This window comes from Vitis vinifera, chromosome 11, assembly GCF_030704535.1.
Source record: "Vitis vinifera cultivar Pinot Noir 40024 chromosome 11, ASM3070453v1".
NCBI classification, from domain to species: domain Eukaryota; kingdom Viridiplantae; phylum Streptophyta; class Magnoliopsida; order Vitales; family Vitaceae; genus Vitis; species Vitis vinifera.
The window spans coordinates 19,403,659-19,422,390 of NC_081815.1; the positions used below are offsets into that span (position 1 = coordinate 19,403,659).

The window sequence follows — 18,732 nt, forward strand, 5'->3', positions numbered from 1 at the left end:
TCTAGAAACAGGGGAATAAAAGTCTTGCACCAAAAACCATTTCTCCCAACTTTCTAACACATTTAAAGATTAAAAATCGGATTAATTCACATTCAATCACCACACACTCGACTACATACCTCGGCTTCTTAGCAAAGTCTTAGTCTTCAAAGTCAAGTGGTTCGAAGAGGAATTGGAAAGTAGAGTTAGGGGACACTTAGGAATTTTGTTCGGAATTGCCAACCTAGCTAAACACTCATAGGGTTCACGCATCCAAGTTGCATCTAAGCCGAGGCAACATGCTCTTGTATTGCTACTACATACACCTATGTAGGCGGCCCTTGTGTGTGCCAAGACCTACCCTTGGCTTGCATGTTGTGTACGTCCCCATGCGACCAGCTCTACGCCCCATGCATGCTGCCTGAGTGCTTTCCCCCATGTGTGGTCTGTGTGCAACCCGTGTGTGTGGCTTCATGCACCCGCCCAAGTCCTACTTCTTTTCATCCAATTTGATGTCATAAACCTTTCGTCACCTTAGTCCTTCTCTAGGGGCTCCCTCATGGGTGCAAGATACCCACTTATGATGCCCCCTTAGTGTCTCATGGTCTATGTCAAGGGTCTAACACTTGTCTTTTATGTCTTTTCTCTTTTTCTACGTACTTCCCTATGTTGAGTTTTACTAATTTTCCAATTTTTATTATTGTTAGATTCTGTTGAACTGTCAATTTTCTTGAAAATATAAACTTATAGGATTTAGGCTCGTAATATATATATCATTCACTCTAACAATAATATCTCCAATCCCAAGAATGTGAATTGTCCTTTTGGTTGATTATACAGTGGTGAGAAAAAGAAAAATTTCAAGTTGAGTTTAATTTCGAAGTATTTAGTGTTGTGCCTTACACTTATACTGCTACCTGAATTCATGTTTGAATATGGAAACTGATTTAGAAATGTCCACAAATATTAATCTAGAATTAAAACAAAAATAAAGTTTACATATATATTTTTGGGAGAGAGCTCCATATCCACCACATCTACATAATTTCATAAGAGCAAGAGCCAGTTCTAGTCCTAAAGTTGTACAGAGCCTGAATTCCTTGAATGTCATCCTCATTCAAACCCTTAGTCACTCCAAAGGCAATGGTGGGAAAAATGATAGCGCCTTCAACTGAACTATGACCAAGTCCAAGAAGATGACCTATCTCATGCAAGGCAACAGTCTCCACGTCAAATGCACCAGCAACAGCACCTACTACCCATGATTCATCCCCATCAAAATGAAGCCTTCCATCAGTTGGGGAAAAAGAATGAGCTATGGTTCCACCGGGGCCATCAAACGGGAATCCATCTCCATGATCACCCCTCTGAAAACCAATTTTCATGTCAGCATTCGTGTAGTCTTGAGTCTCTGCAAAGGTGAAGTCCGTTGCAGAAGCCCACTGGCCAAAAGCTCTCGTCACAGCGCTCATGGTCGTACTTGAGGTGCCGGAAAGAAATGCATAGGTGAGATGGGTATTGGAAGGTGGCCATCTTGGGGATCCTGCGAAGAAGGAATAATGAGCTACTGTATGGAGAGATCCATAGCCATGCGGATAGCTTCTGCTTCCCGACCTCATTCTGCTCGTGCCATTGATGATATCTGCTACGCCACAGCGAGGCTTCACCATCACGGACACTGTTTCAGAGTCTAGATTTCCACTGGCCTTGAGGTAGTAATTGGTCTGGTAGGTTTTGATGGCAAACTCTAAGAGATCATCAAAATCATCATTGTCGGCATGGGTTTGGTATTCGGAATGGCTATAGCTCAAGTAACCAAACTGTTGAAGGTACTTCTTGAGCTTATGGATGTCTTTAACTTTGTGTCCCTTTTGACATCCCTCAAGATCCTTGATAAACTCAAATGGAGATGGGTTTTCACCATTTGCATGAGATGTGATAGGAAACATGAAAAGAAAGAGGAAAATGAATGACATGGGAGAAAGATTAGGTACCATAACTAAACACAGACATAAGAGAGAGCACTCTGTTAATTCTCGCAAGCCAATTTACATGTAGACTTGTTCTGAGCTGAAGAAATTGAGGTCATCGGGACAATTCCACAAAGCAATTAATGTCGAAGAACTATTATACTAAATGTCAATGAACCCGGTAGATCGAGTAAAGACTTTGCAAAGCAAAGAAGACTATTCCACATAGCAGTCAAAGGTTAGTAACATAGATCACACGGTAGTGGCAATTCAATGGTCAGCGGTCCTCCACTGCAGCTATATGCTTCGGTTTTTTCTGAGTGGTGGAGAGCTGTTCTAATAAGCAGTAGGATAGAAGTAGTTGCTTCATGGAAAGTACTGCACATTTCTAGAATATCCTTGAGTCAAGTCAAGGGGTAGAAGAAAATTAAACAAATAAATGAGGGGTTTTGGGCAGTTGCATATTGGCAGGCTGCAAGTATTTTTAAAATCAATCATGAGAAAATAGGGGAAAATATGCAAAAACAACTAAAAGATGTTCTAAAAAACACTTTGTCTCTATTTGAAAAGTGTTTTTAAAAATAGTTTTGAAAAACAAATTTTAAGAACAGTTTTTACAAATTATTTTTTGATGTTTTATAGAATAAAAGTTTGTTTAAGAACTTGAAATGCTTTTAATATGCATTTTTTATGTTTTTAAATATGTTTTAAAAATAACTTTTATCTGTAATGTTTTATTTTTAATTATTTATTTGTATTTTATAATTATTTTTTAAAATAATCCTTATAAGACAAAGTGAAAATAATTAAAAGATATTTTTTAAAAATATTCTAATTTTTGTTTTTATTTTTGCTTTTAAAAACAAAAAATGTTTAGCTACTAAACATGTTTTTTTTAAGAGAACAAAAAACTTTTTGAGAAATAGTTGTCCGGCCTAACAATTACTATCTATAACTCAAAGTATTCTATTAAACCCTCCTAGGGTATAAAATTAAATAAAAACTCTATGTAAATCATTAAATAAAATTCAATTTTATCAAAGATAAATAATATATAATTTAATTAGATAATTATATTGTCAATGTAAATTAGTAATTAGTTTATTAAATCTAAAAATTTAAACATTTTTAAAAGTATTTAACAAAATACCAAATACAATATTACCAAAAAAGAAATGTATTAAAATTTATTTTATCACGTATATTAAGATTTAAATAAATTTAATTTATATTTATTTAAGCTAGAAGATGAAGAAATTAGTTGAGCTTAATCATGCTTTGCAGGATCGTCCATTGGATTGATTGGATACTGGTTTGTTTCAATCAGCTTTGCAGGAACCCAGAGATTTCTAACCGCCTTTAAAGGTCAAATGAGAAAAGCAATCAGCAATAAAACATGAAGATTGCCTATCTTTTATCTGAGTACGGAAGCAGGAATGTGACCAGGAAGGTACACATTTTCACACTCGAAGCTAAAGTTTTTGTGAAAAGAGATGGAAAGCCTTACCCTGAAGAAGCTTCCAGGATGCCCAGTTTGAAAAACTTCCTAAGAAACCCACTTCATGGAAAGTGTGGCAAGAAGCTTCAGGGATGCCCTGTTTGTTGACTAAAAAGACCTCTTCAAATGCATTTTTCTTTTGTTTATCAAGGAAGATTCATAGAGATTTGATGTGGGTCAATCATTATTTATTCATAGAGGAAATTCAAGCCTGCCTCTAATTATCAGCTCTCAAACAACATGTTGATGAAGAAGCACTTTTACAAGATCTCCCTTATGGGAATGCTGATGGTGCATTCATTTAGGGTCAGCCTGGCTATTTCTTCCTCAAACGTCACTGATATATCTGCTCTACTTGCCTTTAAATCAGAGATTGTGGGAAGTAACTGGACTGAAACTGAAAACTTCTGTAACTGGGTTGGAGTAACTTGCAGCCATAGAAGACAGCGAGTAACAGGTTTGCGCCTTGGAGGCATGGGTCTCCAAGGCACCATCTCTCCTTATGTTGGTAACCTTTCCTTCCTTGTTAGGCTTGATCTCTCTAACAACAGTTTTCATGGCCATCTGATACCTGAAATAGGTCATTTGCGTCGCTTGGAAGTGCTCATATTAGAAGGGAACCTGTTGGAAGGAGCGATCCCTGCAAGTATACATCACTGCCAAAAGCTTAAAGTCATCTCTCTTTCAAAGAATGGATTTGTTGGAGTCATACCAAAAGAGTTAAGCTTCTTATCTTCACTACGTCACTTATTCCTTGGACGAAACAATCTTACAGGTACCATTCCACCTTCCTTGGTCAACAACTCAAAGTTAGAATGGCTTGGTTTAGAACAAAACTACCTTCAAGGAAGCATTCCAAATGAGATAGGGAATCTTCAAAATTTGCAGCAACTTAGCTTGTCTCAAAATGGCCTTACTGGTTTGATACCCCCCTCAATTTTCAATATCTCCTCTCTACGAGGAGTGTCCTTGTCATTCCATTCCCTTTCAGGAACTCTTCCATCGAGCCTTGGGCTTTGGCTTCCAAATCTTGAAGAACTTGACCTAGGAGGTAATCAGCTTAGTGGAAATATCCCTTTGTGTCTGTCAAATTCTTCTTACCTCAAAAAATTACGTTTAAGTTCCAACCAATTCTCGGGACCAGTCCTCAAAAGTCTAGGCCACTTGGAACACCTGGTAGAGCTTGATCTGGCAGGAAATCAACTAACAAGTCAATCAGGAAGTCTTGAACTTAGCTTTCTTACAGCTTTGACAGGATGCAAATCCCTGGAAAAGTTGTCTATAAGCAATAATCCATTGAATGGCCTACTACCAGAATCTGTTGGAAATTTGTCAAGTTCCCTTCAAATGTTTGTTGCTTCTTCATGCGAAATAAAGGGTCCAATTCCAAAGGGTATTGGTTCATTGAAAATTTTGAATTGGCTTGAATTGAGCAACAACCACCTGAACGGAACCATTCCATCAACAGTTAAGGGAATGAAAAGCCTGCAGAGGTTGCATATCGGTGGCAATCGACTTGAAGAAAACATTCCAAATGAGATTTGCCTTCTAACTAAATTGGGGGAAATGGAACTTCAAAACAATAACCTGTCAGGATCAATTCCAAGTTGCATAGGAAATCTAAATCATTTACAGATCATGGACCTGAGTTCCAATTCACTATCCTCATCAATTCCATCCAGCTTATGGAGCCTTGAAAATATCTGGTTCTTGAATTTGTCATGTAATTCACTGCATGGAAGCCTCAATGCCAACATGAGAGCTTTGAAAATGCTGGAAAGCATTGACTTATCTTGGAACCGAATCTCAGGTAACATTCCAACCATTTTTGGTGCCTTTGAAAGCTTAAGTTCTCTTAACCTCTCAAGGAACTCATTCGGGGGACATATTTCTGGATCACTTGGTGAATTGATAACATTGGATTTTATGGACCTCTCCCACAACAATCTATCTGGTGCAATACCCAAATCTTTGGAGGCTCTTTCACATCTCCAATACTTGAACTTGTCTGTCAATAACCTATCAGGGGAAATTCCAAGCAGAGGGCCTTTTGAAAACTTCACGGCAACATCTTTTCTGGAGAATGGAGCGCTTTGTGGGCAAGCAATTTTTCAAGTTCCACCTTGTAGAAGTCATGGGCCCCGGAATTCAAAATCTGCATCTCTCTTGAAATATATTCTTCCAACTTTGGCATCGGCGGCAATCCTTGTAGCGGCAATCCTTGTAGCTCTCATTCGAATGATGATGAAGAACCGAAGGTGTAATGCAAGAACAGGTGAACATCTGGTACGTGAAGTGGATCAGATAATTTCATATGAAGGACTTTGTCAAGCTACAGATGATTTCTCAGAAGCCAACATTATTGGAGTGGGAGGTTTTGGTTCTGTATTCAAAGGAATACTTAATGACAAGTTCACGGTTGCCATTAAAGTTCTAAATTTGCAACTTGAGGGAGCTCTTGCCCACTTTAATGCGGAATTTGTGGCTCTCAGAAACGTTCGGCACACGAATCTTGTTAAGCTCATATGTTCATGCTCTGAAACTGAGCTTGGTGCTCTAGTTTTACCATATATGCCTAATGGAAGCCTGGAGAAGTGGTTGTATTCTGAAAACTACTGTTTGAATCTCTTCCAAAGAGTGAGCATCATGGTGGATGTTGCATCAGCCTTGGAATATTTGCATCATGGTCTACCAGACCCTGTGGTTCACTGTGATTTGAACCCCAGCAATGTCCTCTTAGACAATGACATGGTTGCACATGTGGGTGACTTTGGCATTGCAAAGATATTGACACATAAGAGGCCTGCCACACCAAGCATTACTCTAGGTACCCTTGGTTATGTTGCACCAGGTAAATCTTTCGAACCCATGGATAAATGATTTTTTCCAAGATTATTATCACAAATTTGTTTCAAGTTTAATCCAAGCTTACATATTTGCTTTGAAATATTGAATTTTCACAGAGCATGGCATGAGTGGAAGGGTGTCAACAAGAACTGATGTTTACAGCTATGGGATAATGTTGTTGGGGATGCTTACAGGAAAGAAGCCCACTGATGATATGTTTTCCGGGGAACTAACTTTGAGGCAGTGGGTTACGTCTTCAATTTCTAACAAAATAATGGAAGTCATAGATCGTAAACTATTGAAGACCGAAGATGGAGGAGATGCAATTGCCACAAATTGCAATCTTTTAGCCATTTCAAGTTGGGGTTAGAGTGTAGTAGAGAGTTGCCGGAGGAGAGAATTGACATTAAAGAAGTTGTGATCAAGCTTGACCAGATCAAATGGCAAATGACAAATGGAAACTAGAAAAGTTACTTGATATGCTATTGAAGCAGTACCATTTAGAGTACCATTCCTGAATTTAACTTTTTATTTTTATCTTTATCTGAAAGCTGAAGTTACAGCTAAAACCATCATTTGAAATAATCTATCTTCGTGTGTGTGTGTGTATATATATATATATATATATATATATATCACCTTCCAAAGTAATAGGAGCCCAGGAAGCAATGTTTGATCAAATTCTTTTCAAAATCATTGTGCCAGCATTGCAGCAGTACCAGTATTCATAGCTCTGTTTTTATGCTGAGAAAATATAGAAAAGGTAAAGTTGAGATTCCAAATTTCATTTGATTTATTATTTGGAATCTGAAGCTTCAACTTTCCACACATTGCTTCTGTGAATCAACCTGCTTATATTAGGAAGCTTTGGCTTGGTATACTATGGAATTCTTTCTGATAGGACAACTATTGCTGTGGGGTCCTAAAATTGCAATTTGAGGGTACTTTCAAAAGTTTTGATGCAGAATGTAGGGTTCTGACAAGAATTTGACTCAGAAATCTGGTTAACGAATCCTGAGATGAGACCCCTGTTTTTGCAATACATGCCTAATTCTAAGTAATTAGTTGAAAGATAACCTTGCACTAGAGATTCGGAATTCTAATTGGCTCTGCATCATTTAGAACTAAATAAGTTTCAGTAATTACTTCAAAGATAACCTTGCACTAGAGATTCGGAATTCTACTTGATCCTGCATCATTTGGAACTAAATAAGTTTCGGGGTCTTGGTGTTTTTAGTTTAGTTGTCGTATAACTTCTTTTTGAAAGAAAGTCTTGAAATAATCCACCCAAAATGCTAGGGGATTTGATTCCTCTCTAGAAATTCCTTCCTAAAGGGAGCCATGATCTTACTATTTTTCTTTATATACACACCAATGCCATACCACCTAGCAAAAGAGTTGTCCACAAAGAATAGGCCTAGTTAGGGTCTCTGTCGATCTCTGTCCCCTTCTTTAGCCATGGCATGCCTCCTCTTCTACTGCAGGGAATTCTCAAACAGAGGAAAGCCCGTATTTTTGTCCTACCTTCTTCTTTCAAAAGGCAAGGAAAGCCTCAACCTCTTCTCTAAAAATTCCTTTAAATAGGGCACATGTGATATCAAGCTCACTATATCGAGTTGGGTCCCCCGTTTAGTCCATGGACATTTGATATGCCAACTCTGATGTGGAACCTAGGAGATCAGCCTTTCTTTCCTACCCCCTCTACTGTAGGTGATATCTATGGGAAAGAAACCCAATGATGAAATGGTCACTAGAGAACTGTGTTTGAAGCAATGGGTAAATGTATCACCTCACAAAAAATAATAGCAGTTGTTGATGTTGGCTTATTGAGCATAGAAGAGAAAGAAGCCAGAGGAGAGGTGATGGTCACAGGAGGTAATATTTTTCTGGCTGTCATGGAATTGGTCATATCTTGAATTTCCAAATTTCTCACCCTAAATTTCATTACAAACACTTTCAATAAACTCATGGATTGCCCTGCTGTCAATAAGTCAAGTCCTATAACAAAATCCTAAAGCAATGAAAAAATTCCAGAGAATCAGCACTTGATTGGTGGTATAATTTCCATTAACAATGTGAAGAAGGCCAACTTTATACAAAGTATGACAAGGTATTTCAATCATAATATCATCCATGTTGGTTGTTTACTGATACTGGTAACACAGACTGGCTAAAGCTTTCTCTTTCTCTCAAAGAACATGTTGATGGGAAGGTTTCACATGGTCTCCCTAGTAGGGGGTGATTTTTGAGCATTCATGAATGGTCAGTTTTGCCCTTTCTTCCTCAACATCAAGGAAATTCATAGCTCGACTTTGCTCCTCTAACCAACCATGAAAGTCAATCTTGAGCTCCAAACAAGTTGTGTGGTGGGTTACATGGCCTTCATATCCAAAGGGGATGTGGAAAATTATGAGTGGAAAAATAGTGAAAGATACATTCATCAATAAGAAAGTAGTTGAGCTTAAGCATATACTGTTATAATTAAGGTTGCTGCCATGCTTTGCAGGAGCCATCCATTGGACTGATTGGATATTGCTTTGTTTCAATCAGCTAAACACAAGAGGGTCACAGCAGTCAAAACCCAGAGATTTTCTAACCTCTTTTCAATATTTTCTTGAACTTCTGATTAATCAAACTAGCTGGTTACAAGTTCGATCTTAGATATAAACTAGCAGATCCTGTAGCTTCTGTGAGTCATGCACCCTTTTTTTTTTTTTTTTTGCATTATTTAACTTCAAAACTAATGGTCCTAAGCAGTTATAAAATGAAAATGTTTCTCAAAAACTGTTATTTCATTTTTGTCAATGTATATGTTAATAATTTTATCCAAGAAATTTTCTATAATTAACAAAAGAAAAAAAGAATAAAAAATTATGTGAGAAAAATTTCCATACCACATGATAAAGGGAGGTGACACTTGATTGAGATGGTGAGAGGAACCAAGGCGTGTCCTAGAGGTTTAGAAGAAAGGGTTATTTGATTAAAAGGGCCTCTCAAAACCCAAATTTTGAAATTTAACATTTCACCATTTTTTGGCATTATTTGGACAAAAATACCCTTGTTATATTTTTATAAAAATGATAATTTCTTTTAAAACTTACATATAAATACTAGAAATAGAAAATGGTATTTATGTCAAAAATTGATTACTTTTCCAGAAAAAACATGGGATGGGTTAGATTTCCAATTTGGGGATTATTTCATCATTTTTAACCAAATTTTTTTAAAAGAAAAAATTCAATAGGATTGAAACCGATTGATGGAATATATCTCTCCCATTCTTCCACTTAAAATTTTCCATATCTTCTTTGGACTTAAGAGGCCATCAACCCCACCCCACAACTTGTTTGGGGACTAGGTTGACTTGAGTCTTCTATGGTGACACCAAGTCAATGTTGTTAGAGTTTCATGATTGGTATCAGAGACAAAACCAAGATATGAATTTCCTTGTTGGTATTATCAATGGAACATTGAAAGATTCGTAAAATCAAGCAATAATGAGACATTTCACAATTAAAACCAAGGTTTTTGGGAGAAGAGATAGAAAGTCTTACCTTGAATAAGATTCCAGGATGCCCACTTTGTAAAACTTTCTAAGAAACCCACTTCATGGAAAGGGTGGCAAAAAGAAGCTTCATGGAATCCCTGTTTGTTGACTAAGAAGACCTTTATGTGTTCAAGCATATTGCTAAGCTCATTCTTCTTTCATGGCTTTTTTCTTTTGTTAATCAAGGAAAATAATAGAGTTTGGATGTCAGTCATTCACTATTCATCCATAGGTGTAGCTCACATGTGAGAGTGGTGACACTACTGAAATTAAAGCCTGCCTCTGTATCTGGGCTTTCAAACAAAATGTTGATGTCATTTTTTCAAGATCTTTCTAATTTGGAATGTTGTTTAAGGCAGTCGCAGCCAGTGAGTAATGGCTTTGCGCATTGCATCTCTCCCATCTTCAAGCCTCAATGGATTGCCGTCTATGACCTCCATAGATATAACTATCATTTGTTAAATTTTAATTGGTTAAAAGGAAGAAATAATCCAAAAGTTATATCTAATCTCTCCATTTTTTTATTTATTTAAATAACTTATTTTTAATGTAAATATTTTCCATCATATAAATTAAAAAAAAATGTTATTTTATAATAAAAAAGTGAGAATATCCCTAGCCTCCTACATAGCCAGGCCCATACTTGGATTAAAAAATCGGTTTTTTTAAACTGATAGAAAATCGGGCATGGAAAGTCGGTTGGACCGAATTTCGCCGGCATTTTCCCCTGAGTTTGCTGAGTCTCACGACTAGGGCAGGCTACTCTTAATAGAGAAATGTTTATTAAATTAAATATATACTAGTGGTGTAATTTAAAGCTTTTTTCAAATTAAAAATAAAATATAAATAAAGTTTTAATAAATCAGTTTATTTTAATTATCTCATTTTTAAAGTCTATTTAATTAATTATTGATGATATAAAAACATCATAATAATAAGTAAACATAAGATATATGATTATAAACTAACAAATAAGTCATAAATATCATTTTTAAATAATAAAAAAAAAAGTTATAGACATCATATTATTTTTTATGTGAAATATATTTATGGAACTTTTTTCTATCAAAATTATCATTGATATTTCAATGAGTTTTTAATACTACCCTTCAATAAAATTACAAAAAATAATCATTTAAAAAAATCAAATTGAGGATATTTTTATAAAAAAAGATAATAAATAAATATTATATTTTCAAATTTGAGTTTTTGCCTTTCTCGTAAATACTTCTGTTAAACAGAGCCGCTAACTAAAATATTCCAATTGGGCCCTAACGACAGAGCAAAAGATTATAGTAGTAATGAAGGGTCGGCCAGAGGAGCCAACCCTATGAGGTTTCCATAAATTATGTCGGCCATATGTCTTGATAGCCATACAGCACTCACCAGACGAGGGTGAGAGTGGCATATTTAGCCAACCGACCCTTTTAAATCAAGAATATTACAAGTTCTCCTTATTTATATGAAGGTCCTTTCAGTTGGTTATTACGTCCAACCGATGTGGGATTGCTACACAGCATCCTTTAAATCTGGAGCAACTCATACTAGGAGTAAATCAACTTTGTGGGAATATTCTTCGGTATGTTCTCGGCTCACATGGTTGGCATCAGCTGCAAACCAATTTGCGGGTCAAGTTCCCACAAGTCTTGGTCTCTTGGAACACCTCGTCTCACTTAATCTGGTAGAAAATCAACCAAGAAGTCAATCAGAAAGTCATGAACTCAGTTTCCTTACTGCTTTGACAAGATGCAGATCATTGGAAAGGCAGTACAGAAGTAGGAATCCATTGAACGACCGCCTACCGGATTTTGCTGGAAGCCTTTAAAGTTCCCTTCAAATATTTCTTGCAGATTCATGCCAAATAAAGGGCTCAATTCCAAAGAGAATCATGTCCTTGAAATATTTGAATTGGCTTGATTTGGGGGACTACAATCTGAATGGAGCCATCCCATCAACAATTACGAGAATGAAAAACTTGCGGAGATTGTATCTTGCTGGTAACCAACTTGAGCAAACCATTCCAAACGAGATTTGCCTCCTTAGAAAATTGGGAGAAATGGACCTCGGGAATAATAAGCTGTCTGGAACAATTCCAAGTTGTAAAGGAAATCTTACTCATTTACAGAGCATGCTCTTGAGTTGCAATTCACTCTCCTCTGCCATTCCATCAAGTTTATGGCAACTTCAGAATCTCCTTTTCCTGAATTTGTCATTTAATTCACTGGGAGACAGCCTTGATGCAAACATGAGAACGTTGAAAATGCTGCAAAGCATGGACTTATCTTGGAACAATATCTCAGGTTACATTCCGACCATTGTTGGGGCCTTCCAAAGCGCAAGTGCTCTTAACCTGTGAGGGAACTCATTCTCTGGCCCCATTCCTGAATCAATTGGCGAATTGGTATCATTGGATTACATGGACCTCTCCCACAATAATCTCTCTGGAGAAATACCAAAATCTTTGGTGGACTTCACATCTTCGATACTTGAATTTGTCTTTCAACAAGCTTTCAGGGGAAATTCCAATTGAAGGGCCTTTTGCTAACTTCACAGCAACATCTTTCCTGGAGAATGAAGCACTCTGTGGGAAGTCAATCTTTCAAGTCCCACATTGCAAAAGTCATAGTACCAAAAAATCTAAAACTAATATCAAAAGACTGTGGAAACACTGAATGCGGTTGATGTATTACTTGCAATGGAGCATAGAATTTTTCATATGAGGATCTTGCCATGCTACAAATGATTTCTCTGAAGCCAACATCCTTGGAGTGGGAAGCTTTGGTTCTGTTTTCAAAGGAATACTTTCTGAGGGGACACTTGTTGCTGTTAAAGTTCTGAATCTACAACTGGAGGGTGCTTTCAAAAGTTTTGATGCAGAATGCAAAGTGCTGGCAAGGGTTCGACATAGGAATCTGGTTAAAGTCATAAGCTCATGCTCCAACCCTGAGCTAAGAGCTCTTGTGCTGCAATACATGCCCAATGGAAGCCTTGAGAAATGGCTGTATTCTTTCAACTACTGCTTTAGTCTCTTCCAAAGAGTGAGCATCATGGAGGATGTTGCATTAGCTTTGGAGTATCTTCATCATGGTCAAGCCGAGCCTGTGGTGCAATGTGATTTGAAGCCCAGCAATGTCCTCTTGGATGATGAGATGGTTGCTCATGTGGGTGACTTTGGCATTGCAAAAATTTTGACCCAAAAAAAGACTGAAACACAAACCAAGACTCTAGGCACTCTTGGCTATATTGCACCAGGTAAGCATTTGGATCTTGGAGTGATATTTCTTCTAAGATTATTGTCACTAGTTTTATAGCGCATAGATCATGTATGTGTCCATAAAAGTGATCGAAATTTTACTATGCTTTCTTCCTCAAAATTAACTATAGATTCTTAACAGAGTACAGCTCAGAAGGAAGGGTGTCCACAAGAGGGGATACTTATAGCTATGGAATAATGTTGATGGAAATGCTTACAGGAAAAAACACACTGATGATATGTTTTTCGGAGAATTGAGTTGGAGGCAATGGGTTAAGGCTTCAATTCCGGACAAAATCATAGAGGTCATAGATGACAATCTACTAAAAAGTGAAGATGGAAGAGATGCGATTGCTACACAAGGTAACCTTTTGGCTAAAATAGAATTGGGCTTGGAGGGTAGCAAAGAATTCCCAGAGGAGAGAATTGATATAAAAGATGTTTTGGTCAAGCTTCATATGATCAACTTGCAATTACTTTGAAGCAAACTTGTTTTGGGTTTGAATTATTGCTTAAGTTGCTTCTTTGAAGCAGTACCATTTAGTTGCTTCAAAGCAATGTTTCTATAGGTATACTTCAACAAATAATTTGGTTGAACTAGCTCATGTACTATTATTTGTTTTTTTAACTTTGATCATGGTTCAAATTCATTATTTCTTTCATTGAATTCTTAATAGCTTTGCACCTTATTGCCATCAGAATGAGCCTATCCGATATACTTCCTATCACCTTATAGCTCTTGACTTCGATCTTACAAGACATTTTCTCCCTCATTTATCTCCCTAGATCTCCAATGACAACCAACTCTTTTGAATTTAATATTTTCAAAATACCTTATTTTTTTTTTTTAAAAATTACTTTAAGGTAAGAATTAAATGGATCTTAAGTTTTTATGTCAACAAATAGAACAAAATTTATAAGAATGTCATCTTAAGTCCTTGAGTATTGCCCTCAGTTTCATCGGGGGCACCACTTATAATTTACAATTAACAAAAGAAAAGGGGGGAAGGGGAGAAGAACATAATAAAATTAAGGAATAACGATTCACTTGTAGTTTGTATGATCCGAACAATGATGATATCTTTGATCATTCACACATTGATTGATGGAGTATATCTCTCACAACCTTAAACTTATAATTTAATTTAATTTCCATACTCCTTTGAATTTTGAAGGGTCATTGACGCTATCACCCAACTTATAATAAGCTGAATTTAGTCTTGTCAATATGCACGACACCAATTTGAGGAAAGGTGATTAAGACTACCTATGAATTTCCTTGGAAGTGTTTTGGTTTCTCCTTGTAATGCACTGCAATCAACACCATGTTGAAAATTCAAGATATGCTTGAGTAGTTTATAAATGGTAAAATAATAGTGCTTGTTTGATGAAGATGGATCCTCCTAAGTAACAAAGTTATATACCACCACCAATATCAAGTGTTGGTTGTATGGAAGATTTTCTTTGACTTAGGATTTTGTTGCAACTTATGAGTTTTATTGAGGAAACTATAATTGTAATCAAAATTAGGTGGACAATTTTGCAAATTCGAGTTACAACTATGATCAAATTGAGGCTCCATGGTGGATCTCAACATTCCTAGAGAAAGGAAAAAGAAATTCTCAAATTCTTTTTACTTGATCTTTTGCATGATCAATGCAAGAAAATTAAATTCAATAATCAAGATCTCTAATTGATAACCTTAATTTTAGCCTAACATGAATTTTGAGTTCTTTGTCTGAACTATATTAATGTTTTTATTTTACCTATCAAAAATAAATAAATAAATGTTTTTATTCTATGTGTGTTAAGAAAAATAATTGTCCAAAGCTATTCATTTCAATATAGATAGTTGATAAAGAAAAGAACCAATTGATAATAGAGGACTAATATGCGGTTAGTAATGTATCGATAATATAATTAAAATATCATCGATCATACATATGGGCTATTCACGTGGACTAGAAACATTAAAATTGATTGGAAATCTAAAGCTATGTTTGGTTTTCAAAAATATTTAGAGAAAAATATGAAGGAAAAAAAAATGAAGGAATAGTGTAAAAAAAGAAAAGGTTAAGAAAAATAAAATATAGATTTAAAATTAATAAATTATTTGTATATACTACTTTTAACTCGTTTTCCTTTTTTCAATTATTCTATAAAAAAAAATTAAATAATATAAATATATATAAATTTTTAATTAATTTTAATTATATTTGATTTTTTTTTTCATAATTTCTATAATAAAATCAAATAAGAGAAAACCATTTTTCTTAATGTTTTTTTGCTTATTATTTTCTTAGAACCAAACATTGTGTAAAGGGTACCAATAACAAAAATACTAGAAATTCATGGAATATTGATGATTGGATTAATTAACAAAAATATTAGATAGAAATTCTAAAAAACAATATATTGAAGGCACAAAAATTGATTAAAATTGATAGAAATGTTGGAAAAAAAAACTAAATAATAAAAAAATTATAATACCCATATTGAAGTTTTCTTTTTTAAAACACAATATATGTATGATAAAATTTGTTACATTGGATAATAATATAATATGCACAAATAAAAAAATATGAATTTCAAAAATATATTTGGTATGAATGCAAAGGTAAAAATTGTTTAAACTGTTTTTTTTTCTTATTATCAAAATCATACTCACATTACATATGTGGTAATCTAATTAAGAATAATACATTTTAAAAAGTGAATGACGAATGCTAACATGAAGATAAAAAATTATTTGAATTTCATTATATGAAAGAATAATACATTTTAACACTTCAAATACATTACATTCATAAGAAAATTTAACTTTTACACAAATTTATCTAATTTTCTATGTGTATCATGATGTTTCATTTCTTGAATGTACTGCTCCTTCAAATAGAATTGATTAATAAATTTAAGTATATATAATGTCTATTTCAAAGTAGTTGTAGTTTGATCTTATTATCGTTAACCGTTAACCACAACATATTTTATTTCAATCCTCTCTTGTAGGAATTTCTATCTTTATTACACTCCAATGGCCAAAAGATTACCTTGTGTAGCAACAAAATCTCCTCTATCTTTAGTCTCCAATGCTTTGTCATTTATGACCTCCATTATTTTGTTGGGAATTATTGCATTCACTCAAACTCATTGTTACATCGCAACAAAATCTTCTTTCTTGTAACTACAACAATTTTATTCCACAACTTATCATCAAGAATTGGAAGTTTATTTTAAGGAAGAAAATGTAATAAAATTTTCATTATTTTTTGTGTCATGAGATTTTAAGCATGGCTGAGATTTTTTATGGACTTCTGTATAGCCTATATATATGCTATGAAATTTGTTATAATAACCTTTGAAAAGTAATATCACCATAGGTTCAAATGCTTACCTGATGTCATGTAATAAAGAATACAGAGACGATTTTAGATGGTGTTTATTTTTTTTAATTTAATATTAAATGCAATTTGTTTTCTTATTTTTAACATTTTTTTACTTATTACTTATTTTTAAAATTTTTTAATTAAAAAAAAGTCAAAATATATTACTTTTTGTTGAATGCTAAAAATTTTATTTGAAATAACCAAAATACAATTTCAACACAACCATCACCATATTACTACTTAATACTTAATATAAAAAAACATAATATTTAATACTTAGTATTGAGAGTTAAGTTAAATTAAGTTCTATTTAAACTTAAGTAAATAAATAAATAAATAAATAAACCAACTCCATTTTAGTTTGTATCACAACCTTATTTTTGACAAAAATTTGTCCAATGCCAAAATGATCCACACGAGCAACTGTGTCATCATTTGTTATGGTGCTTTTTAATGAATATGAGCACCAAGGTTATTTATTTGGTTCCATGCTCCATGAAATCATAGAAGATAATGACAATTAGGAATTAACATCGTGATTAAGAATTGAAAAATAAGTATTTTGTAAATTGAATTTGTTGTGACCCTTCTTCTATTTTATTATTTTGATTTTGTGATTAGGCTCAAGGCAAGACAAAAAAAAAAAAAGAAGGAAACATTAAGAACTCGGGATTGTGAAGTTTTCACAAATGATATGCTTGAATCATTTTCTTCGAAAATAGAACTCTTACATATTAATGAGAGTATTAATTATGTCTCCCAAGTTCTAAATTCTCGTAAACATAATTATATAACATATGAAAATATTGAAACACATTTACCATTTTAATTCTAAATATTCTTTGTTTTCTTTCTTAACGGGAAGTTGTACCTTAAATAAAGTTGTTATACTTGTACATTTCTTTTGTTATAGATAGATGACCTTATACTTCAATTATAAATCATTCCCAAAAGAAGAAAGCACAAATAATTGAAATAACCAAGAGAGGCAATTTTTATTACTTCAACATTTTTAATTATTTCCATAGGCTAAATTATTTTCTTTGAAATCATCAAAATCTCTACTTTTTTACTTTCTTTCATTTGATTCTTTTCTTATTCTTTTTGCTAAATTTTTATCAGTGACTCTTTAAACATTTTCTTTCATTAAGAAGATTCAAATAAGAAAGACTCAAAATTTTCGTACGTGAATTTTTTTTTAAAATATCAAAAAAACTTATAACAATGAAATATAAAGATTACTAAAAATTCATTTATTTTTCTAAAATTTAATAAGAAAATAAAGTCATATCTCACAATTTGCTTGTATTCCTTTTGGATGCTTTTAATTATTGGATGCCTTTTTATGTTTGAAATTTAGACCGATCCTTAGATTTTTTATATTGTTATACTAATATTATGTGATATAAATTTAAAATTTTTGTATGCAACATTTTCCTACCATTCCATTTTGATCCCAAATCACCTATTTAGAAAGTGAGTGATCATGGTGATACATTTATATCGACTCAAAATAATTACAACACAACAAAAATGGGAGACTCACAAATATCACCCTCCCTCACATATGCGTCTCTCAAACCCATCACACCACCCACTTCTTTTTTGTATCTTCCTCTACCACCACCATCACCTGATTGTCCCACCACCACCACTTGCCATCCACCCATGGTGGCACCACCTCCTTTTCTTAAGATCATCCCCTATTTAGAGTTGTAAATTTGGCCCGTTAGCCCAAGTCCAATCAGCCCTACTATGCTTGCCAGTAAAAATTGTGCAAGAACTACTACAAAATTAAATATTGTTATTTTATATTTATAAATAAACTTATTAAATGTGATTGAAGTTGAGCTAAAAATTAGATTATGTGGGTGTTTGATAAACTAATTTAATAACTTAATTTAAGTCATTAATTAAAGACGTAATGTAAATATCTAGAATCTGTTTGATTGTATGATTAAAAACCGATTTTTTGTTTTTAAAAACAAAAAACTATATTTAAAAATTCAGAAGAGTATTTGGACAATGTTATTTGAGAATAATTTTTAAAAACAAAATGAAATAAATAATAGTTTTTAAAGGACAAGTAAAAATTATTTTTATTAATTTTTTTAAAAAATAAACATAAAACACAAATAAAAGTGGATATGATATCATTCTTCACCATCCAATACCAATGCCAAAAATCGCTTTTCTAAATTTCTTTTTTTTTCCTTAAAAAAAAATCTTCATTAAACATATAAATTATAAAT

The 18,732-nt window shown here is 33.9% G+C and overlaps 3 protein-coding genes and 1 non-coding gene across 4 annotated transcripts; 2 read left to right on the forward strand and 2 right to left on the reverse strand.

Moving 5' to 3' along the window:
* Window positions 1–1,004: 1,004 nt before the first annotated feature.
* Window positions 1,005–2,057, reverse strand: LOC100854288 (metalloendoproteinase 3-MMP-like). The gene has a single exon (XM_003633161.3). It carries the CDS (start codon window positions 1,974–1,976, stop codon window positions 1,017–1,019), a length of 960 nt encoding a protein of 319 aa, XP_003633209.1. The 5' UTR covers window positions 1,977–2,057; the 3' UTR covers window positions 1,005–1,016.
* A 1,526-nt stretch (window positions 2,058–3,583) lies between these two features.
* Window positions 3,584–6,885, forward strand: LOC100854235 (probable LRR receptor-like serine/threonine-protein kinase At3g47570). Its single transcript, XM_010658518.3, has 2 exons — window positions 3,584–6,298; window positions 6,411–6,885. The coding sequence occupies exons 1-2, from the start codon at window positions 3,688–3,690 to the stop codon at window positions 6,662–6,664; spliced, it is 2,865 nt and encodes a 954-aa protein (XP_010656820.1). The 5' UTR covers window positions 3,584–3,687; the 3' UTR covers window positions 6,665–6,885.
* A 4,258-nt stretch (window positions 6,886–11,143) lies between these two features.
* LOC132254701 (U11 spliceosomal RNA) lies at window positions 11,144–11,271 on the reverse strand. The gene has a single exon (XR_009467007.1). It is a non-coding gene; the product is annotated as a U11 spliceosomal RNA (small nuclear RNA).
* Window positions 11,272–11,339: 68 nt separating this feature from the next.
* LOC100244409 (probable LRR receptor-like serine/threonine-protein kinase At3g47570) lies at window positions 11,340–13,352 on the forward strand. Its single transcript, XM_059740572.1, has 4 exons — window positions 11,340–11,616; window positions 11,692–11,838; window positions 12,596–13,093; window positions 13,315–13,352. Exons 1-4 carry the CDS (start codon window positions 11,340–11,342, stop codon window positions 13,350–13,352), a joined length of 960 nt encoding a protein of 319 aa, XP_059596555.1.
* The last annotated feature ends 5,380 nt before the right edge of the window (window positions 13,353–18,732 follow it).